The following is a 22201-nucleotide window of genomic DNA, read 5'->3' as shown; positions in this document are numbered from 1 at the left end:
GTCAAATATATTTTAAAGTCAACATTGCATCTTTTCTATGCATACTCCTTTTATGAAGGAAATACACATTTTGTGACATGAAAATCAATTAACTGTTTATTTCTTGGCAAAACAAATTATTAATTAATTTTAAACGAATTACTGTATGTATTGTACATTTCTACATGGCTCACTTGTAGCTATGGCACCTTATAGATTTGTTAAACATTTCAATATGTCTTCTATTAATAATGCAGTTTCATTTGCTTGTAATTGCAGCTTTTCTTGCTTTTTTTTGCCCTTAGATTTGTTTCTGTAGTGTTGCTTATACTGTAGATGTACTGTAATACATTTTTGTCTAAGACTCACACAAAAAAAACTTTTTAAACCATTTCAGAATAGATCCAAACTTTCAGGCAAGAATAGAATATTGGAATAATTACATTTTTGTCAATAAAGTAAGAAATTTAAAAATAAAAATTGGACTACCAAGTCTAAAAAAGTAGAGATACATAATCGAGGCATGCATACAGTAGACACAGCACTTACCTTGTCCATGGTTTGCTCAAACCATTCTTTGTCCTTCGGGTTGGTGAACCTATCCGCAATAACACGAGTGCACTCATGTTGGAATAGAGCAACCAGTATCTCTTCTTTCTGGCAGACCTCAGAGGTGACTGCAAGGATGCCCTGCCAGATCCTGCTCAGATCTCGGAGGTTGAAGATGTAGTGGAATTTAGCAGGCGTTGGCAGCATCTGAAGCACAGAAAAATACAGTCTTCAGAATAATGCCTTAATACCTTTATAAGACTGTTATATGCACACTACATATAGAAATAAGTTCTCAGTTCTAATTGAAAATTGTGGAGATACATTGAGTACATTTTAATAAAGATAAGCGATTGGTGATCTAAGTAGACAGGAGATATATAATGGTCTGAATTTTAATACTTACTGAAACGTTTACATGTTGAAGAAACGTTACATGTTTTGAAACACTCCACATTTACTTATACAGTAAATACACAGTTTGTCGCTGTATGAGCTTGCGGTCATGATATTTTTAAATGGGACTTTATATCTAGATTCTACACAATCTAAACCATACTGACATAAGGAAAAAGCTGATAGTTTGTAAATAAAATAGATTTGAAAAGAAAATGGGAAGATTCTCAGTTGCAGGCATTTTAGCTGCTTTGCTACAGCAAACCCAAATCAGTTCAGGTGCAAAATAATAGTTTGAATGATAACAAAATTACTGTAATCTTCACTGTCTGTAATTAACGTTGCTTTACTGGACTTCAGATTAAATGCATCTGCCTCTGTAAATTTCCTAAGAATTCACGCCACAAGACACACAGTGATATGTCAAACTAACCATGAAGACGGAAGTGTTTTTGAAAGAAATCAGAAATAAATTGGAACAGATGCACAGATGAGGAGAAATGTAACTACTCCTTCAGTTTTAGTGAAGCTCATCATACCAACAAGATACTATCTAGATTAGGTAAGTTCTTTAGGAAAAAAAACTAGGAAGCTTATTTAGGATTGATGGGAAAATGGATGGTCCAAAGTACAGGCAAATCCCAAAGAAACACCTGCTTGAATCAACCAAAAATCTAAAACTTGGTTGAAAATGACCTGATGCACAAGGGCAAAGCAAAACTAAACTGGTCAGACAAGAGGATAGTGAATGTCCTTGAGCTGCCCAGTCAAAGTCACAACTTGAATCTGATAGAAAATTTATAGCGAGGCTAGGTGATTGCAGTCGATCAACTATCCCCCAGGAACTTGTCAGAACTGAAAAAAATTGCCAGAAAGAATGGATACAATTACACCATCCTACTGTGCAATGTGCTATTCATAAATACTGACAGCAGTAATTGCAGCAAAAAATGCTTCCACCAAATACTGTCTTAGGTGGCTAAATGCTTATACAGTACTATTAGTAAATTTATTTTTGTATAAGATCTTTGCTGGTTTTATTGACATTCAATCACAATCATATATATTAATGTTCAATTTGATCATTACATTCTTTAACAAAGAAGTTCATTGGGAAAAATATAATTGTGCAATAATACAGTGTGAAATGAAATCTTGGCAGCGATGGAATACGTTTGCAAGAATTTACAAAACAATTACTTTTGCATACACATTTTTAAAGTGAAGATTTTTAATACCAATGTGAGTGCACAAACTAAACACTTTAATGAGTGAAAATGTAAATGCTAGCAAAAAACACAAAGAAAAACTGAAAACTAAATTATGTTGATCACAAGTATTAACCTCCTATGATATCACAAGCCCAAATTAGTTCAGGTGCACAATATTACTGTAATATATACTGTACAGTATATATTTTTACTTTGGCAAAAGAATATCTACTGTGTATGCATACTGTATTTCCATTAATTTCTATCACTGTTAATACCTGGTATAAAAAGGTACTTCAGTCCAAGGTTAAGTGCTAAAACCACAATTCGAAATAGGAAATAAAACATGAAATGAATTTCACTATATTGAGTTCAATTTATTTTGTCACATTTTTTAACTGCCTGAGGGTGGTGTTGGCAATACCCTTGACACAGAAGTGTAGCTTTGCCTTCTGCAGAAAGTACTCTGTGATTCAAGAGCTTCTTTAGGGTCCCTCTTAGAGTTGTGTGAGGAGGTAATTTTGTAAGAGGCTAAAGAATTTAATATACTGTACATTTATCTTCTCTATGGCCTTGGAACATGATACTGTTTGAAGACTTTCCACAGCCAAAATGTACCTTCTTTTTAATTAATTCAAGGTCAGAACAAATTTAGAAAAAAACACAAATTTACAGTCACACTCTGCAAATGCAGTTAGGAAACATATTAGCATTTTTTTACTATTACAGACCTAATTATCACAGAAGGCAATTCTGGTATGAAAACCCTGCTGATATAAAATCCAGAAAAAAAGGGCACAATATTTTTTTGTAAACTAATTAAATTTTCCTTTGAGAACATTTTAAACCTCAAAATAAGAGTAAATTCAAAGTGGCGCAAGTAACCATTTGAAGGTATGTATATCATAAAAATGAGATATGTAATTTAACTTTTCACAAACTGGCCATGATGGTGATTTTATGGTGAATCTAATCCTCCATGCTAAAGAACTGCTTAACTGCTTAACTATGAGGGGAGCGGTAGTTTTTATTTTTTTTAATGATGACCCACTTGAGTGGGTATTAGCAATCTACAGTGATGAAAAGAAATTATGTAACATTTTACCGATACACACATACAATATAGCATACAGTCGCATAAGTGAAATAAAGAATCAATTAAAGTGAATGACAAAATGCTAATAAGGAACTAACTTAGTTTAATTATTTTCGGCCAGGTTATCCAAGCATATCAGTAGTTTCAATATCACCCAAATGTTTTGTCGCTGTGTCACTCAAATTACATAAGAAAAGGGATACTTTTATTTTCTGGCACTGTTAAAACAAATGGGAAAAAAAAGTATAAATGTGACTTTTAAAACTTAATTAAAACTGTATAAAAAAATAGAAAAAGAACAAAGAACTTTTTATAATGAAACGAATTTGAATTAAACGGTGTGAGTCTCCACCTTGGCTTAGCATCCAGGCTTTTTGGCAACCGATTCCCTGCCTACACCCTCTGAGTTACTTATATGATGTGAGAAGAGTAAGTTGATATAATGGCTAGACCATAATTAATATACAGCACCTACTTCCATTGAATTTCACTTAATATACATTGTTTGCACATGTATCTAATATTTCATGATTTTACATGTACAGTACCTACAGTACATCTATTTACATATGTTATTGTATTTCTTGATTTAAGCACCGGTATTCTGGGTAGCTGAGATGCCATTTTATTGAATTTTTAGCTTTGGTGTTGAATGTTATAATTTGATGTCACCTTTTATGTTGACCTTATTAAAAAAGTAACAATGTTACAAACAACGGTTACAAATCAGTCACTGATTCTGGTCTGAGAGCACACAAACTGGTGTAGGACCAAATAACAAGTGGCTTTAGCTCGGACATGATTTCCTTCCAGTGTTACCTTAGTTTTAGTAGCCTGCCACACCCTACGAGTAGTGGGCACCAGAGAACCGGCCAGAGTGCAGACATCAGCAGGGAATCCCCTCTGCTCACAGAAGTAGCCCTCAGCCACAGTGCGGAAGATCTTGTCGATGGAGGAGTTGGAGGGCAGCGTGCAGTTGTAGACGGTGAACTGTCGTTTCAGACGCTGGGGGATGTCATTCCGCCCCCCTCCAGGGTGAATCATGGCCGCTGCAAACTGGATGTCGACCACATTGGTGAACTCTCCGGGCTTGTCCAGGTTATAGAAGCCCCTTTGTTCCATCAGCTGACGGACAATTTCATTAGTGATCTGTCAAAAGACCAGACAATATGAGCTCCATCTTGACTGTCAAACATGATAGACAAGGGGAAGTATACATATAGGCACTGCACTACATCAAAATTATTCTTTATGTCTAACCTTCATTGTGAAGGTTCTTCATTATGTAGGGTCTGAAGGTTATACTGTATATCCATTTACTGTTAAGCCTGGTGAGTTCACTATGGGGAGCAGAGGTCACGGGGTGGGACAAGTGACTGCTCTCTCTGGATGGGATCCCAGTCTATTAGAGGACAGTGGAGAGGGGATCAATTTAAAATGCCTAATAAATCCTAGCTAGTCTTTCTCTGGGAAATGGGAGGACACCAGGGCATCTGTCAAACGAAAAACGGGGAGAACACAGTATGGGAGAATGTATATTCAGTATATTTGAATGGGTCTTTACAAGCTCCCCTTTTCTCCCACCTCCCCAGCACATGCGGTGTGGATTTGATTAGTTATTCTCAATTGCATCAGGAATTTGTTCCCAGTACAACCAGTACTGTTCATGTGACTGCAGAGGTAGAGAAACAGGTGAGCTCAAATAACAATAATAATAATAATTGCTTAAACTTATATAGACCGCAGGGTGAGCATAAATGGTCGAATTATCTATTCTTGTTGTTGGCATTTCTGATTTTAAACATGTAAACACCACAGTGATAAAGACTGAGGTTGAAACTGAACCCTGAACCCTGGAGCTATTCGGCAGCAGTACTAACTACCATATCACAGAGAAGTCTGACATCTTGCATTCATTTTGTAAATAATCACACACTGCTTCTTCTACCTTGTTCTTCTTTGAAGAAAATAGCATTTTATATTTCATTTTTCCAACTGCTTCCCTGTAAGTGAAAACCTGCCCAAACAGCTGGATACCACATTTACAACTGTGGTGCAGCTTCATATGGTATCTGTCAATGTTAAAAGCCTTTTCTTGGTAAAAAAAATACCTCTACCATTCTGATCTACTACTGCTTGACTGTTTTTTTAAAAATGTTCTAACAGGGCTAGATGGCACATGGAATCTACATGATTTAAACCAATTTTCCTCATGTATTTTTAGCTTAAATCCACCTGTAGCATGTTCCAAGTGTCTTAGTTTTTGGTCTTAACTTAGAACATCATGGATCTTACTGTAGGTAGCACATCATTCTTCATTATACAAAGGAGAGTGAACTGTTCTCACAGTGCTTACAGATGCCCATGCCAGTGAGACTAATGATAAGTCATTTTTCAAAATAGTATTTGCAAGATATTATCTGATTGCATCAGTGTGAGAGGTGCAAAAGAACAAGCAGATGTTAATTATTAAGAATTAAGGGGGAAAATAAAAAGGAAAGAAGAAAGAAATAAAAAAATGCTTTTAGCACATGTCTTACATTTAGCTTCTCCAGAAAGGTGTGCATATAAAAAACTGCATTTGTTTGCTAAATAAAATGTTTAGTTCTGTCACATCAAAATAATAAACCAGACAAGTTGCGCTGAGCACATCTCCAAGAGGTTTTTTTTGGGAGATAAATTAAAAAATCAAAAATAAAAATAAAAATAAAGCACTGTACTTAATGCATCTGTAGGGTAAAAAAATGCTGACAACATTTTTAAAAACAGATGATAAGCAGGATAAACAGGTCTGTGAATTTTAAGGTCCTGAAATGTTAGGGCTCCAGAGATATATCTGGTGTTTACTAAGTTAACTTTTTGTTTTGTTTCTAAAATAGCCTCCTGAGAAAAGATAACTACCAAAATGGGGGCATAACCTTTCAGTAGCACAGCTGTCTGTATTAGATCTGGAATTGCTTCAAGAAATTTTACATTTATGTCTACATTTCCTAGTCTCTCAACAGACTTTGCAGCAGAGCCACAATAAATAAAATTAAATAGCTTCTGGGCATTTGCTTTTCTTTTTTCTATGCAGAAACAAAAATTATGAGTAGGCTGTAAATTATGAGTAGGCTATTTCAATCAACTAATTTTAACTATTTTAGAATAAATCTACAAAAAAGAAATGAAATAATACAATTATTTTGGATATGTTCATTATATTTCTTTGAATTACACTTCTCAATTATGTATTCTTCACATCTTTAAATCGTACTTGATAAACTCAATTTCCTTGTGCATCCTAATAATGAAGTGAAAAGAGCAATTATGTGAATTGTTAAGATCAAGTATTTTATCAAAACCAGATTAAATGAAAATGACTGATTTTGGTAATTATAGATTTTGGACATTTGTACATGCTAGCAAAAAAATAATGTTATACTGTTTAGTTTATGAGGTGTACTGTTATGAGAAAAACCTTTGTTCTGATCCATATGAATCCATATTTTTGGTTGAAATAATCGATTTGTCAGAGAAACTGATTGAAATAATTCACATCAAATTCAAACATGGCATTAGAAATACTGCATGTCCTAAGTACAGAGACACTAAAGAATCAATCATGGCTTAAAGGAATGCCCTACACCGACAATCTTTACAAACTGAGCCTACTGTATTTAGTCTTGGACAGAGAAGATTACAAGTATTAAACATCCTCACAAGGCATTAACAAACTCAACCCAGCAGATTTCTTCGAAACACTGAAACATGAAACCGAGGCCACAAGTGGCAACTCATTGTGGAACATAATGTGGAAGTGCATTTAAAACTGAGAATAGGAAGCACTTTTTCACCCAAAGGACAGTGGAAATATGGAACAAGCTGCCCAGCCATGTTGTTGAAGCAGATTTCCTGGTTTCGTACAAGAAACAGCTGGAAGAGATAATTGAATCTTTTGGCTACTAACTCACAAAACAGGCCTATGGGCCAAATGGGCTCCTCTTGTTTGAAATCTTTCTTATGTTATCAACAGTCAGTCACTCAGGCAGGAAAGAATAACAGAGTTCAGCAATGGCTATTATGGTGTGGCTTGCTAAGACTTCCATATCTGCCCCATTGACCTTATCTGACACCAGTGTAAACTTGCCCATTTTAATAGGGACCCATGTGCACAAAAGAAGAGGAAACTAGACTGGATTTAAACCTGCATAGCCTGTAGGCTACTATTTGATATACTTTGCAGGGTATTGAAGTCTGGAACTGCTCATGTATTTTATTTTTAATTAGTTTTGAGATTTTAGATTATTTCTTCAGTAACAATAAAACAGATTGATTCCTTTCCGACAGAATATTGAGGCAAATGTTGTTATGTAAGTCACATCACAAGGTATCTGCTTTAGATATTTGCTGCTCCAGTAATCAGTTCTTTTTTACTTTATCGTTCCCAATGGTGGTGTAACAACAGGAATGTAATGTAATTGTGTGTAGGGTACTTTTTTTCTTCTGTTTTATTTTTATAAAAGAAACTGATTAAAACTTTGCTGGTAAAAAACAAGAGTAAATCTAAGGTTTAGCTTTAGCCTCAAGCAGTCATCTTGTTGCATGGTTTTGTGGCACAGTCAAGGCTGTTAATAACGGTGTGTATTTCCAGAGGATTAGGAAGTAAGCATAACTAAATACACGAAGAAGCTTCTGCTTAGCCTCGGAATAGTTTTGGATGACAATCAAATTTTGATCCATGAAGACCTTTTCTACAGTGAGGGGTATGCATTAAATTCAAAGCGAATAAATGAATTTCAATTAAGGCCATAGAGAATAAATATAGTATGAGCAATAGCTTCTTTGAATCATAAACCTAAAATTGAACAATAAATCAGGTTTCATGCAACTTGCATTGTTCAGAAAAGACCAAAACTGCCCATGTCTAAATGTGGGTGCCAGTTCTTTTATTAGTTCATGAATCTTGACATTGTTCACCTATAATTGTTAGTCAAAGGTAGTCAACAGTAGACCTCAGCACCTACCTGGTCTCCCCATTCATTTATCACTGGCATGTTGATGTCATCAATGAAGACCGTCATCCTCTTGCCTGCTGGGGGACCATAAGTGGTGCCCATCCTCTTATCAATGTAACTCTCAATGCTCTTTTGGAACATGTTGGGTAAGGTGGCAGAAGAGAAGTTCAGGCTTTTGGTCATATGGATTTCAGGGTCATATTTGCTTGTGTAACCCTAGAATGAAATGCACAAACATGATTGAAGACAATACTAGTAGCATAGACCAAATATGTAATTTTCTATTATTATAAACAATTAGGATTTTACAAAATTGAACACATTTAACATTTTATGGCGTTTCAGGTTTGCCACAGTTTTCACACACCTGTAGAATAAGGGTTTATAGTGCTACCTGTTCTCAAGAGCATACTTCAGAAACGCTGCATCTACAGTATACTAACCTTCACCATGACAGTTTTTGCCGTTCCTTGCTCGCCAATGAGCAGCACAGCTTTGCCTTGTTTCATTATGGTCTGCATGAGGAAGTCTGTTCTTACATTGTCCACATTGGGGACCAGGATAGAAGCATACTCAGGAACTGAATCTTTTGGATATATGTATTCAGGCACCTATAAACACAATTATATACATGGAATCAATAATTAGGTAACAAAGATAGAGATTAGTTCAATTACATTCTTAAAACAAACATGATTGAAGACAATGCTGGTGTTTTCTGACAGCAGTAACAATATGCAGCATCTAAAGCTGTGGGCTATCAATGCATTGTGATTTGAATACTTGTGATTTTTTTATTGCTACACTGTTCTTTGCTTCCAATGTGATATGAAAAGATATTTAATGCACATTTTGCACATGTACCTTTTTTGACCAATGTTCCCATTCTCCACTCTCATTCACAACAAACTCAAAAATAGTCTCTTCACCCTGTGTCACAGGAAGTTCCAAGGTTGCAGAGTAGGTGCGAAGAAAATTCTCAATTTTTGTCCTGTCTTCCAGCTCCAGAAGGGCTCCAATTGACCACATAACGGCAAAAACAAAGAGCCTTGCCACATGCTCTTGGCTGGTTTGCTTCTCCTCAGTGACTGGCAAAAGGCCCTGCAATTATCAGGCCATCATCATTAGCAGCTAACAATTTCCTGCTATAAAGTGTTGATCTGAAAACTAGAAGAAAGCTATGGCCTAATCCTGAAAATGTTAAGTAGGACAATCATAACATATATAAGGAACAAGTAATAGGTTTATTCCATGCTGAAAATGCTCTTTCTTCTTTTTTTAGCATGGAATAAACCTATAACTTGTTCCTTTGCAGCCTACGCATGCTGACGCAGCTACCCACCTGAACTAATAACATATATAATATGACTAGCACAGAAGAATTTTCATATCAAGTGTCTATTTTAATTTTTTAAAATGTTGATTTAATGCCATCTATAAATGGTTATAGACTTCGGTAGGCAAAAAAAAGCTTCAGAGAAAAGACCCATGTGTTCAAATGTGCAAGGTCTGAAATCAGTGAAGAGGCCCTGCAGTAAGTTCTGGAATTAAAGACAGAACAACATAATTCTTTATGAACACCTGCATTTAGAATACATTGTCAAGACACTATTAGCTTTGAGTCACCTATAACCAAACATCCTGATCACTTTCTCTGCAATTTACTTACTTGTAACAGGTCGATGGCTTGCTTGATGTACATGCATTCTAGGATTTGCATTTTTGGAGAAACAGCAGTGAAAACAAAATTTATTAGGTCCTGCAACAAGAAAAGCACACTTTTAGATTTCTGTTATTTTGATTCTTCCTAAAACTGTATCATGTCATGAAAACCATGAATGCTTTTTTTATGGGGTTTTGAGCGCAGCTACAAAGTATTTTTAATAATAGCCATTCCCTTCTGCCACCTAGGGTCAATTTAATAAATTGATGTGGATCTCTTTATCTGGAAGGAATAAAACAATTGGGACAATTGGCTGACAGGTGTCTCTTCTTAGTTAATTAGACACCCATAAAAGAACTGTGAGCATCTTATCAACCCTGTCTTGCTTATACTTTTGTGTCTGGAGTCCCTAGTAGAAAGTCAAAATGAATCCCAAAAGCCTGTAATTCAGGCTACATTGTAAAACCTCTCATCAGCACCAGGAACAGAAATGCCAAATTTGAATTTGTTTCAAAGTACAAAGATGAGCCAGGAGAGTTTTAGAACAAAAATTCTTGGACAGATGAAAAGAGTTAAACCTTTACCAGGTTTATTCCTTATTAAATGAATGAGCTGAATGCTCCCCATCCACATTTGTATTTTTTAATCTGGTAACAAAATACATACAAATACAGAAATGATAAAAGCTGTTAGTATTTTATAAGAAAAAAAAAACAATCTGAAAAAATTGTCACGTTTTAAGCATTCAGTCTCTTCCTTTGGTAGAAACAGTGACAAAATAAATGTTTAGAAATGTATAAGAATCTAAGACTTTATTAGGGAGTGCATTATCCGGTTACATATGGCAATAAAGTTCAAGTTCAAGTTCAAGTATTCTTTAAATTACTATTTAACTCTATTACAGTAGAATATTGCCAATAAGTGTTTGGACCATATAATTACGGAGTTCCTTGGATGTTAGTATTCTGAAGAGCCAGTAGGTAATGAATGGCCAGTTAAGATTTAGGCCATTAATTTTTCAACAAGTGACAAAGCTTCAGATATGAATTAAAACAGATATAAGAAAGACTGAAGACGTTTTTCATCAATAAAATTGCAGTGCACTGATGTGCATGTCTCAGGTAGAATGGCGCTTTGTGTTAGAGAGGTTTCTAACCTGGAAGACGCTGCTGAAGCAGTTCCACAAGACTTCAGACTGCAGCGGTGGGAGCTTCTGCAGCCAGGCTTTCAGAATAGGCCTCCAGTCCAGCACAGAGGAGCTCATGAACACCATGCCATTGCGCGAGACCGTGGCGGGGGACGCGTTGTCAATATTGTGAGGCTCAAACACTATTTTGCAATTTGGCGCCATAGGGATGCGGTCTCCATTGGCCAGGGTAAGAGTCTTGTTGTCATCAAGTACTGAATTCAGATTTTCAATCCAAATGGCATCTACTGGGCCATCCAGTACTATCCATATGTGCTCTCCCTGAGAAAACACAAATGATTTGCTTTAAACTTTTTACTCCCCATTAGAAAAAAATATTCGTCATTTGATTAGAATCATTAAATAAAGGAAGAAACTGTTGATTTGTATAATGATGTTGTAACAGATCTCTCCCTGAGTTGGTAGCAAGGTAATTTGCACAACATTTGTCCCTATAGAAGTGTCTAGTCAGTAACCCGAACACAACGATGTACTGTACAGTAGTCATCCAAGCCAAATGTAGGCCCCTGCTTTTTCCCATTAGACAATTCACACCAGGTTGAACCCATCTGGTACGCTAAATAATGTCTTCTTTTTTACCAGTGTCTGACCAAGGATTTTACTAAGAATGCAGACGATTGTTATTATGTTAACCTGAATTTGTTTTTCATTTGTTTTTCTTTCTTTTAAAAAGAACTACTACGCTTTTTATATTTCGCAGTTAGAAAGAATTGGCACTGATAAGTGCATTTCAAACCACAACGAAAGTAAGATGTACAGAGTAACATCCAATTTACATCACAGAATAGATTAAATTTCCAGGTATTGTATATGCAGCACCATATTGCTAACATTGTCTGTGACAAAACAAAAAAAATGAGGCAACAAAACAAAACTCGAAGCAGCCCTATAATATTGTAGACAAGCAAGCTTGTGAATTGAGCTCTTTTAATCCAATAGAAATATTGTTCTCTACTTCAAGACAGATTTGCAGAGAAATACTAATTACTTGTTAACTCTGCATGCAGATCACATTGGAACATTTCTGAGGTGAAATGTTTACTGCAGAACCTGCACTTATTCAGTCATACATCACGTTATGTATCATAAAGTCATCACAGTGACAATTCTCGTGAACTCTCAACAACATGGTGACTAAACGGTACTTTCAAAAAGTTCACAATTTTGTTAAATTTCAAATTTTTAAAAGTTTTCGATGTCCTCAATTCATTTATTTTGTTATCAAGATTTAATGAGAAATTGGGACTCCAGTTCCCATCCAGAGATTTACTTGACTCTCTCTCTGAAAGAATTGCGAGGGTCTAATCAGACACCCTCTTGTTATTGTGTATGGCTTTTATACGAGAGGCTGTGCACAGCTGCAGCAAATTCCCCAAATCCCTCATGCAAATGAAGTGTGAGGAATGTCTCATCGCTGCCCCCTGGTGGCTCCAACCTTTTTCCACCTCCTAAACCTGGTTGCCCTGTTACTGATGTATTTTAAGCATTTCCATACTCCACATGCTCTAATCAGTTATTTTTCACAATGGAGGAAAAAACATGGATTATGCAGTCGTTGCATTTCCTGAATTCACAAACAACAATTAATTAATAATAAGATGCAACATTCCACATTAATGTGTTTAAAGATTATCGATGAAGACCCAACTTCAATCACAAGTGTCAAGCTTGTAACAAAAAAAAATCCTCTAACCTTTTTGGCCTTTAGAGTTTTCCTCCACAAAGTGGAGAACACACCATCTGTCCAGTCATTGGTCGCAACATCCAGTGTCCCAAACATCTGAGAAGCTGTGATGGCTTTGGGGTTCATCCTCATCTCCTTATGAGGGGCCCCGCAGTCTGTCATTGCTTTCATAAGGGTGAGAATACATTTCGACTTTCCTGCTCCACTGGGGCCCAGAGTCATCATACCTGCAAGGAAGGCAGGTGACTTCCAATTAATCGATCCATGTATCCATCTCTTGCCTTGCTGACAGATATACCGTGCCCTTTATGCAGAAATATCAAAGCACACATACAACTAAAATATGTTACCAAAAGCAATATAAACAAAATGTTGATCAAATATTTTAAAGCCACATGCCAATCACATTGAAATTAAAACATGTGATTGGTTAGCATGCTGTTCAGACCGAGAGTTATAATTGTTTCAGAACTCCTGTATAAAAGCTCACTGTCAATGAATGAAATACTGTACATCCTCTTTACGGTCATTAGACATGCCTTTTGGCGTACCTGACGCAGTACCTGGAGCACCTGATATTTTTGATGAAACTGACTCTGGCAGTCAATATATTGTTGTATATGTGCACTATGGCAAAGAAAAAATAAATATTTTAATTTCCAGAAAAATATTTCAAATGTTATGAGTTCAACAGTATGTATAAAATTAAAATAATTTATAAGTAGGTATCACTTTGAAACTAGAGGCCGATGTGGCAGATCTTTGTGTGGATATATCCACTCTGTACTGTACATATAATTCAGTACAGTTTGATTGCCTTAAATGCTGTCTTTCTGGAAAATCTGCTGGCATAGCAGAATTCACCACTATCTGTGAGGTTCTGTATGTTTTCTGGGCTAAGAGATTCTTGAGAAACAGGGCTTGAGTACTGCTTGACACCTAAGCAGAATGCAATGCTGTTGTAATGACTCATTCATTTAATTATTTTTTTCTGATCTAACCAGGATGCAGACTCTGATCCCCATGATCCGGCTGTGGGTGTCCCAGTAAAAAACTAAAATTAGAATCTAACCATGACAACTACTGTACTTGCCTTCAGTACTTCAGCAGTATACTTGCACTGGTGTATTCTCTTTGTTTTATACTTGAAGAAATGTTGATGATTGTTTGTTTCTTTTAAATGTTCAATGTTTACTTCTTTTAAATTTGAATTTCAAGACATGCAACATGCACATGCTGTTTTTGAGACAAGCTTTCAGGAAATTAATCAATTTCAATATATTAAATTTAACATTTGTCCAATATGAACAGGTAGAGGTAAATTCTACTGTATGTTCAAATGTAAAGAGTAAAATAAACAATGTTTTAGCTTTGAAACCTAGTTTTCTAGTTAGGAGTTAATGTTATTCTCCAGGGATGGAGATAGTTAAGCTACTCCTTCACATACCCTACAAACAAAACATGTTTCTTTCTCCTCATAATAGCAATGGTTAATTTAATGATTAATTTACATATCATATTGTTGAATATGTAGAATTACTGTATACAATACTAATAAGATCAGAACATACAGCAGTATATATACAGTAGGTGGACCAATAGGACTGAAATTGCCTTTCTGTATTCTAGGGGAGAGCTTTTCGAAATTTACACAGACAATTCTCATTGGACTACTTCTTGCTTTCTCAACCCTAATGGAGACAAAATTTAAATTTAGTCTGAATATCACAGACTATGACTTGAAATCTATATTATCTATTTTGAGGGCATTCTTTGGTTCTTCCTTGAACCATTGTTGGTCTGTACGGTATTTGTGTTAATTACAGGGGATATTCAGATACTGTACATGTCCTGGTATTTGCATCCCTTCAAATCAGAGGTCTTATCCTTTTAAACTGCAGGCCCATTGTCCAGTCTATTGGATAAGAGTATGTAATAAACTTTCACAGCCACAGAAAAATCAAATTTACATTACAGCTCTTCACATACAAATCTTGTGCCTTTCTTACTCTGCTTTGACCAACAGAAGTTCTCATGTCTCCCTGATTTCCCATTGCTCTCATTAAGGAACTCACTAAGGACAGCTGTCCTCCATTTGTCCTTCATTATTCAAAGCTGTTAACATAAGGCTCTTATTGTGATGACCATAATCACATTATCAAAGGGACGATAAGCAATGTATTCCTAAATTAATTGATGTTCATCTTTTTACCACAAAATAATCTTTCTTACAGTTTTATTCTTCTGAAGTAATGTCAGCTGACAGATTTGCATACACATATCTTTTTTGTTCATATCCTGCATCTCTTGATAACTAAAATCAGTTTACAGATTATTTCCCCTTCTGCATGTGCCATCTAATTAAATTCCATTTTCAAAACCGATTGTGATTTTAATGTTTTTGCATATAATGCGAAAGCACTGCAAACACATTTAAACTAGAATTGAGGTGAAGTTTTAATCAGTCTCAGGGCCAGAGGTTCAGAAGCATCATCCCTTGGTACATGATTTAACTTAGCATGCCAGTCTGAAATGGAGTTGTTCTGGAAAGTCTGCACAGTGGGAATAAGACTCTACTTAAAAGTGAAACACTGTCTGTTTTTATTGACAGTTTAGATTTTCCGTCTTGATGATGAGCATATTTTAACATTTATAAACGTATTTTACAATTAAAATGAAGACCACACATTGTCTTGTGTTATAAGTCTGGAATTTTCTCAGCAGGTTTATGTATTAAGGACTCACAGTTGTCTGCAATTTGGCTGTGATGCTGTGTAGAATCCCTTTCTGCAATTTTTAATTTGATTTAATTAAATTTTGTCAGATACTTAACACATTATGCACCACACTATGTAATTGATTCCTGTTACAAAACTACCTACAATTCCATCGTACTTCATCCACCTAAAATTTATAACTGGTAACCAGTGACTATGATAGTGAAGTCAATTAACATTACATGTAAAATATTGTTATTGTTATTATGTATTATAAAATGCATCTATTTTAGGTTTTGCATACTAAATTCAATACTTTAATAGATGAAAAAGCATACATACATGATTTAACGTGCTGTTAATTTTCGAGCAAACACTTTGTTGTTTCTCCAAGCATTACTGTAAGCTCAGAAGAAGACATCACATACTGTTCTTGAGAAATGTCTGTCTCATGGAGAGCAAGTTGGGGTATGCGAAAATACAAATTCCTAATACAAGAAATTGTATATGGCCAATAAAGTGATCTCTCAAAATTTGCTAGAATTGACTCGCTTTGCTAACAAATCCACATTATACTCTAGCCCTTCAGAATTGTTTGAACTAAGGTGTTCTTGTTATCCTCAAAGATCAGAAAGAAGAGAACAAAAGGTTAAAGGTTGCTTTCCACCAGGGGTCCTCAATTCTGCCCTTCCAGATGTCTCTAGAAATGATCTTCAGACCTATAGGGAAGGGTTAAACCCATAAATTCTAGTGTTAATTAGACCAATCTAAAGCCCTGGTTTATCTCACCTTGGCACAAAAACCACCACGATAGAGAGGACTTCCAAGTTATACAGTATTTAAATTATGAGCAGAAAAGAAAATTACTTGCACACATTCAAAAATAAATAAAAAAGGTCAGTACGATACAGAAACCATTATGGGTTCTGTTCTGAAACCATTTATACAATGCCATAATTAGTTCTTGCATTTAACCTCGGTTCCTGGAGGGCCATCTAATTCTTCTATTTTTTATTCCAGGCAAGTTCTCAATTTCCGAAACAATCTTAATTTCAGCAACTTAAATGCTTTTCTCCAGGCATCAAAGGGTTTTTTAAGAAGATGTATTTGAGTCAAGTAGAAATCAAATGCAAATATGCTGAGATATATTTCCATTCATTTTCTAACTGCTTTTTCCAATTCAGGGGGAGCTGGCAAGCAATGGGCACAAAGCAGGATACAACCTGGATGGGACTCCAGTCCAACGCAGGGCACACACACAAACACCCACACAGTCATTCCAAGGCAAAGGCTGATTTTCCTACCAGATGACCTACCAGAACTGTATGTCTTTGGAGTGTAGGAGGAAATACAGTAGGAGCAGAGGAAACCGACACGAACATGGTGAGAACATACAAATTCCAAACATAATAATAATAATTGTTTACACTTATATAGCGCTTTTCTGGACACTCCACTCAAAGCGCTTTACAGGTAATGGGGACTCCCCTCCACCACCACCAATGTGCAGCATCCACCTGGATGATGCGACGGCAGCCATAGTGCGCCAGAATGCTCACTATGGCTTGGCCAGGACGCCGGGGTTACACCCCTACTCTTTTCGAGAAACGCCCTGGGATTTTTAATGACCACAGAGAGTCAGGACCTCGGTTTTACGTCTCATCCGAAGGACGGCACCTGTTTACAGTATAGTGTCCCCATCACTATACTGGGGCATTAGGACCCAAATGGACCGCAGGGTGAGCGCCCCCTGCTGGCCCCACTAGCACCTCTTCCAGCAGCAACCTTAGTTTTTCCCAGGAGGTCTCCCATCCAGGTACTGACCAGGCTCACACCTGCTGAGCTCCAGTGGGTTGCCAGTTGTGAGTTGCAGGGTGATATGGCTGCTGGCTTATGAAGCAGACACATTTACAGTAGGACCCCAGAAACTGACCCCAGGACTCCAGTGCTGTGATGCAGCAATGCTTACCACTGCCCTGCCATACCACATTCCTAAACTAATACGTATAGTAGACCTATAAAATAACTGACAAATGTGAGAAGTTGTGAAAAGGCACTGGCTCTCCTTCATGATTTGATGCCTACCATCTATAGCTACTTTTCACAGATTACTCTCCTTGCACATTGTGGCAGAATGACTTCTCATTGCATGGTCAGTTGTTAAGTAGCCACTGATGTAGGTCAAACGATCACATGCTGTGTGCAGGAGAAAGAAAGGCTGTCAAACTCATGGAAAGAGTTAAAGCATGTGAAAACCTGACTGACAGGGACATTCTGGTTGTCACTGTATGTTTATTCCATTATTCATATTATTATATTTATATTATTTCTTTGCTGCTGAGACTATTTGCATAAGTATCCGCTTGCAGATATTTTCTCCCTTTTTTTAATAAGAGCTTCCCTTTCAAGTCTGTGTTATGAACGTCTGTTTCATGGTTTTTGTTTATTGATGGACTATGTTCAAATAAAGCCATCTTAAATAATTAGTGAGTTAGTATAAGTCATTCTTGTTTCCTTTCAGAAGTTAGTAAAATAAGAACAAAGCCCTACAGAAAAAAGTAAAAGAAGTAAAGCCTGATGAATCTTTAATTTGATCTGTACTGTCACAGCATATTTCCAGTCCCTGGTGGAAATATTATGCATTTCATTCAGAAGTGACACAGTATTGTGATCATTGGGCTCTAGTTTCATTGTTTTGAATCATACAGTATTCCTTACATCTCCTTTATTATTGCTCCTGGACATATATATGGAGGAATTATGGTACTGTACTGTAGATGTCATTGGAAAATAATTACGTGAATCAATGGTAATTTACTGGTTATGTTATGAATAATGTAAGCTACAAATGTTAACACAAAGACTATAAAAATAATTTAACTTTCTCTTCTTAAAAACTTCCATTAATAGATTTTATTAAAAATCAGTCTTTTGTTTCCTCGGTGGTACAACAGTACTATATGTTTTGTACAGCTTTCCAGTTTTTACTGTTTTGTACAGGTTTCTAAAGCAGGGATTTCAATTGCTTGAAGTTCACAAACAAAAAGGCACAAAAATAAGTTTGTTAAGTTTGTTCCACAACTAGAAACGCTGTGGAAGAAATTGCATTCACTTAGTGCTGTCAAGTCAGTGGCTGTGAAATGCTCTCCTGTGCATCTGCCCATGGACTTAAACCTGACAGACATTAAATCATAAACCTTAGGCAATGAGAATACATTTCATCACCATGCCAGGTCATTATTTATACCTAATTTATAAGCTTCAGGCTGCAGGTTATCACAGCTAACATAAGAAGTACAGTATATATTAACGATTCCTAATAACTTAGCTGAATAGATAATCCCAGCAGCGTCCTTTGCATACTGAAGGTCAGCTTTGTCTCAACTTTCTCAAAACAAGCAATGAAAAGAAGCACACTGCTAAACATTAATGTCGAAACCAGGCTTTTGAGAAGTCATGTTCTCACTGGGCCATTTATCTCTTCTCCAGATGGTCCTTGGTCTCACATTAATTTACGTTCAATACAAAATTACCTCCGTCATGTTGTGCATGAAAAATTGTCCACCATATATCATCCAGCCTGCTACATGCTGCTGTGTTTGAACTGCTTTTCCCTGGGCAGAATAACCCAGACCACTCACCGTGCCGGACACGCTGCGTCTCGTATAGCTGAATGAGCTTGAGTGTCCATGGAGGGTGTGCAATTAGTCCTGCCTCCTCAGTTTGTTTCTGAATGGCTGCCTCTAGCTCAGGGTATCCAGCCTTATCCAGAGTGATTCCAGGGAAAAGGTCATTGATTAAGCTCATAAACAGAGGCTCATCTTCGTCCACCTGCAGTTACAGCAACAAAAATGGAAAAAAAAGACAAAAAGGTTATTCCACTGAAATATGGACATGTCCACATTCATTTATTATGATTGCACACCCCATTGATTATTTTCTCTCTTTTTTGCAACCTTTCCAACCTCTTTTAACAACAGAGATGAGAGAGGATCTTGTAATTACTTTGTGTTCTAACCAGGATGATTTATTGTGATTGCAAAAGCAGTCGTCAGTTTGCTTTATTTCCCACATCTTAAGCTTATATTTCTTTTCTTCACACTGTGAATGGCATCAGGGCCAAAAGAGCTCACGATGGTCATAGAGTGACCGTTCTGTGTAATGACATGCATCTTTAAACAATACTTTTTAGCATTAAAAAACCCTTTTCAAATAACAAGAAAATAGAATTTGTGAGATAATGATGATGATGATAATAACCTGCAGCACAAAAATCTAATTAAAACCAAAATCAACAAAATCTGGATGACTGGAGGCCATGTTACATTATGTTATTTTGTTTCTTGGTGAGAAGAACTGTTCAATTGCAGTAGATAATTTAGATATAACAGCACATATTTTCTTTTTCAGAATAATTGCATAGACATTTGTATGAATTAATTAGTACGATACTATTTGCTTAGTATACTTCAAACAGAATGCATAAGCTCCTTCTCAAATAATTGTGGAGACAAAAAAAAAGGGAAACAAAGAACCACACAATACGTGAACAAATGGGTTCATCAGATGCAAAGAGCACAAAGAAAATATCACAAGAGCCCAAGGACCACACAGTGTTGAAGGTTAATATATCATTATAAGGAAATAGATTCATTCTCCGGTGAATTATAAAAACATTGCAAGGCAAGTACAGTCAAGAACCGAATTTTACTCTTTTCATGCTATCAGCTACAAATTAAGACGAATGTATACAATCCAGTGGCCGTTTACTAAAAAGGGACACTGAAACTCTGCAAGAGAAATAAATCAGTACAAGCAGCTGTAATATTCTTTCTCCTTGTTGAATAACCATAGTTTTTATAGAGCATCTATCCACGTATAATATATTTGTATAAAATCAAGTTGTTTTTTATCTTGACCCTGTGCTCATACATCAAATCATGCAAATTTTTATTTGACTATAGAAAAAATGTAAATCCGTTACCTCTGCATTTTATGTTAATAACTGAATAAGTGCTACACTAAGAAAGTGTTTTTTTTTCCATTTATTTTATTTATCCTAAACAATGCTAGTTTCTTTTAACTTATTTTCTTGCATATTAAATCAAAATGTAGTGCTGATCGGGGAGTGTGACGCCTTCTTATCGACTGAGATTATGAATCTAATTGTTTCCAAAATCTTAACAAGAGCAATTGTCACGGATGTCGGAAGGGCATGCCGTGGAATGGCCAGGAGAGCAAAAAAGACCCTATGCGTAGCGGCAAAACAGGGGTTAGTCCGGGCTCAGAAGGTCAGACGATGTCGGGTAGAAACCTATGACCTCAGGCCGAAGAGGAGATGACCTGGTGCTAGGCAGGTCTCAAGACATCCGAACCCTCAATGCTGAGCAAGGAGGAAAGTGTGTACCGGGAATATATAACCCAAACAAAGACAAACCGGAAGGACAAGCAAAGCACAGGGAAACTCGGAACAGGACAGAGTAGGAGCGCCCTCTAGCTGTAGAGGGCGTGACAGCCATAGCCTCGTGCTTATATGAAACATTGTTTATTTATATACAAAAACCAATTAAGGACTTTTTTACAAATGAATCACACAATTTGTATCACTCTAGAAAACTCTGATAAGGCTGGAGGAAGTCCAGGAATCCATTACCAGTTTTGAGAGGTTCATGTCTCTCAGCACTCTCATCACCACTGTCTTCTCTGGCTCTGTTGGATTAGATCTCTTCACAGCACCAAGTGTCCTCAGCACAGACAGAATATTGCGCAAACCAAAGTCATAGTGAACCTGTATGGCAAGAAAAAAAACAAACAATTAATTTAATGTATAGAATTATTTTATGAAGGAGCTACAGTATATACTCCTCTTTCTGAACATGAACAGATATCTCTTTAGTGACATTTAAGGGTTACAGTACTGAATTCTGTTTAACTAATGTTCAAACTCAGCAGTTTTTAAAACCTCAATAAACCCTATACTGAAAATGAAAGAAAACACAAAGCATATATTACTGTACTAAGCAATGCATGATCCGTCGATCAAATTTCAGATAGGGTTTCTTTCTATACTACTCAAAGGACTTTACAAAATTCCCTTGGCTGTCAGTCTGTTAAAGGTTCCGGAATTAATTCAACTACTGTGTGGGTCTGCTGCACCTTTTAATAATTCCTGGGGGAAGAAAACTGATCAAACTGATTTATGCTGGCTTAAAATAATGAGTAGATGACTACAAAATGGTAACTTATTTAATAAAACCCATAAGATGGTGTATTGTACTGAAAGAAAGAAAAAACTATGTTATCATATACTTAGAAATCGGATGATTTGTTGTTTTTTAAGCTGAAATAATAATATTATTATATAATGAATTTAATTACTTTTAAAGAAAAATAACAGCAAGCCAGTATGAAACGTGCAACAAAATAATACTTGGAAACAATGGATCTTTTTCAGCATAATCTGTATTCAGGCTAACACAGCACAGATCACACTTTTAAGGATTAATATTGTATGTAGATTGTATTGAATTCTAAAGGAATTATGTTTATAAGTGCTAGGCATTAAAATGCATAAGGGTCAGCCTGAGCAAGAAAATGTTTTTTTAACCTATTGACTGTGAAGCTTCATCGTGTAATAGCACAATAAATCAAATATTTTCCAGATTCAAACTGATTTAGTTAGAATGTATGTTTTGTACGTTT

At 36.1% G+C, this 22201-nt stretch overlaps 1 protein-coding gene across 1 annotated transcript in view; it reads right to left on the bottom strand.

The window, feature by feature from the left end:
- The window catches only part of dnah5l (dynein, axonemal, heavy chain 5 like), a 150447-nt gene that overhangs the window by 69494 nt on the left and 58752 nt on the right, over window positions 1-22201 (bottom strand). The window contains exons 45-54 of the mRNA XM_088643938.1: window positions 21153-21287; window positions 19141-19330; window positions 12792-13009; window positions 11048-11359; window positions 9898-9987; window positions 9093-9329; window positions 8672-8839; window positions 8238-8444; window positions 4051-4380; window positions 529-735 (exon numbers count right to left, since the gene is read on the bottom strand). Of these exons, the coding sequence (XP_088500064.1) occupies window positions 529-735; window positions 4051-4380; window positions 8238-8444; window positions 8672-8839; window positions 9093-9329; window positions 9898-9987; window positions 11048-11359; window positions 12792-13009; window positions 19141-19330; window positions 21153-21287 (2094 nt within the window). The remainder of the gene's footprint in view (window positions 1-528; window positions 736-4050; window positions 4381-8237; window positions 8445-8671; window positions 8840-9092; window positions 9330-9897; window positions 9988-11047; window positions 11360-12791; window positions 13010-19140; window positions 19331-21152; window positions 21288-22201) is intronic.

Source organism: Lepisosteus platostomus, chromosome 8 (assembly GCF_059453375.1).
Source record: "Lepisosteus platostomus isolate fLepPlt1 chromosome 8, fLepPlt1.hap1, whole genome shotgun sequence".
NCBI classification, from domain to species: Eukaryota; Metazoa; Chordata; class Actinopteri; order Semionotiformes; family Lepisosteidae; genus Lepisosteus; species Lepisosteus platostomus.
The sequence above is the reverse complement of the archived record's forward strand: the minus strand, read 5'-3'. Positions and strand labels throughout refer to the sequence as shown.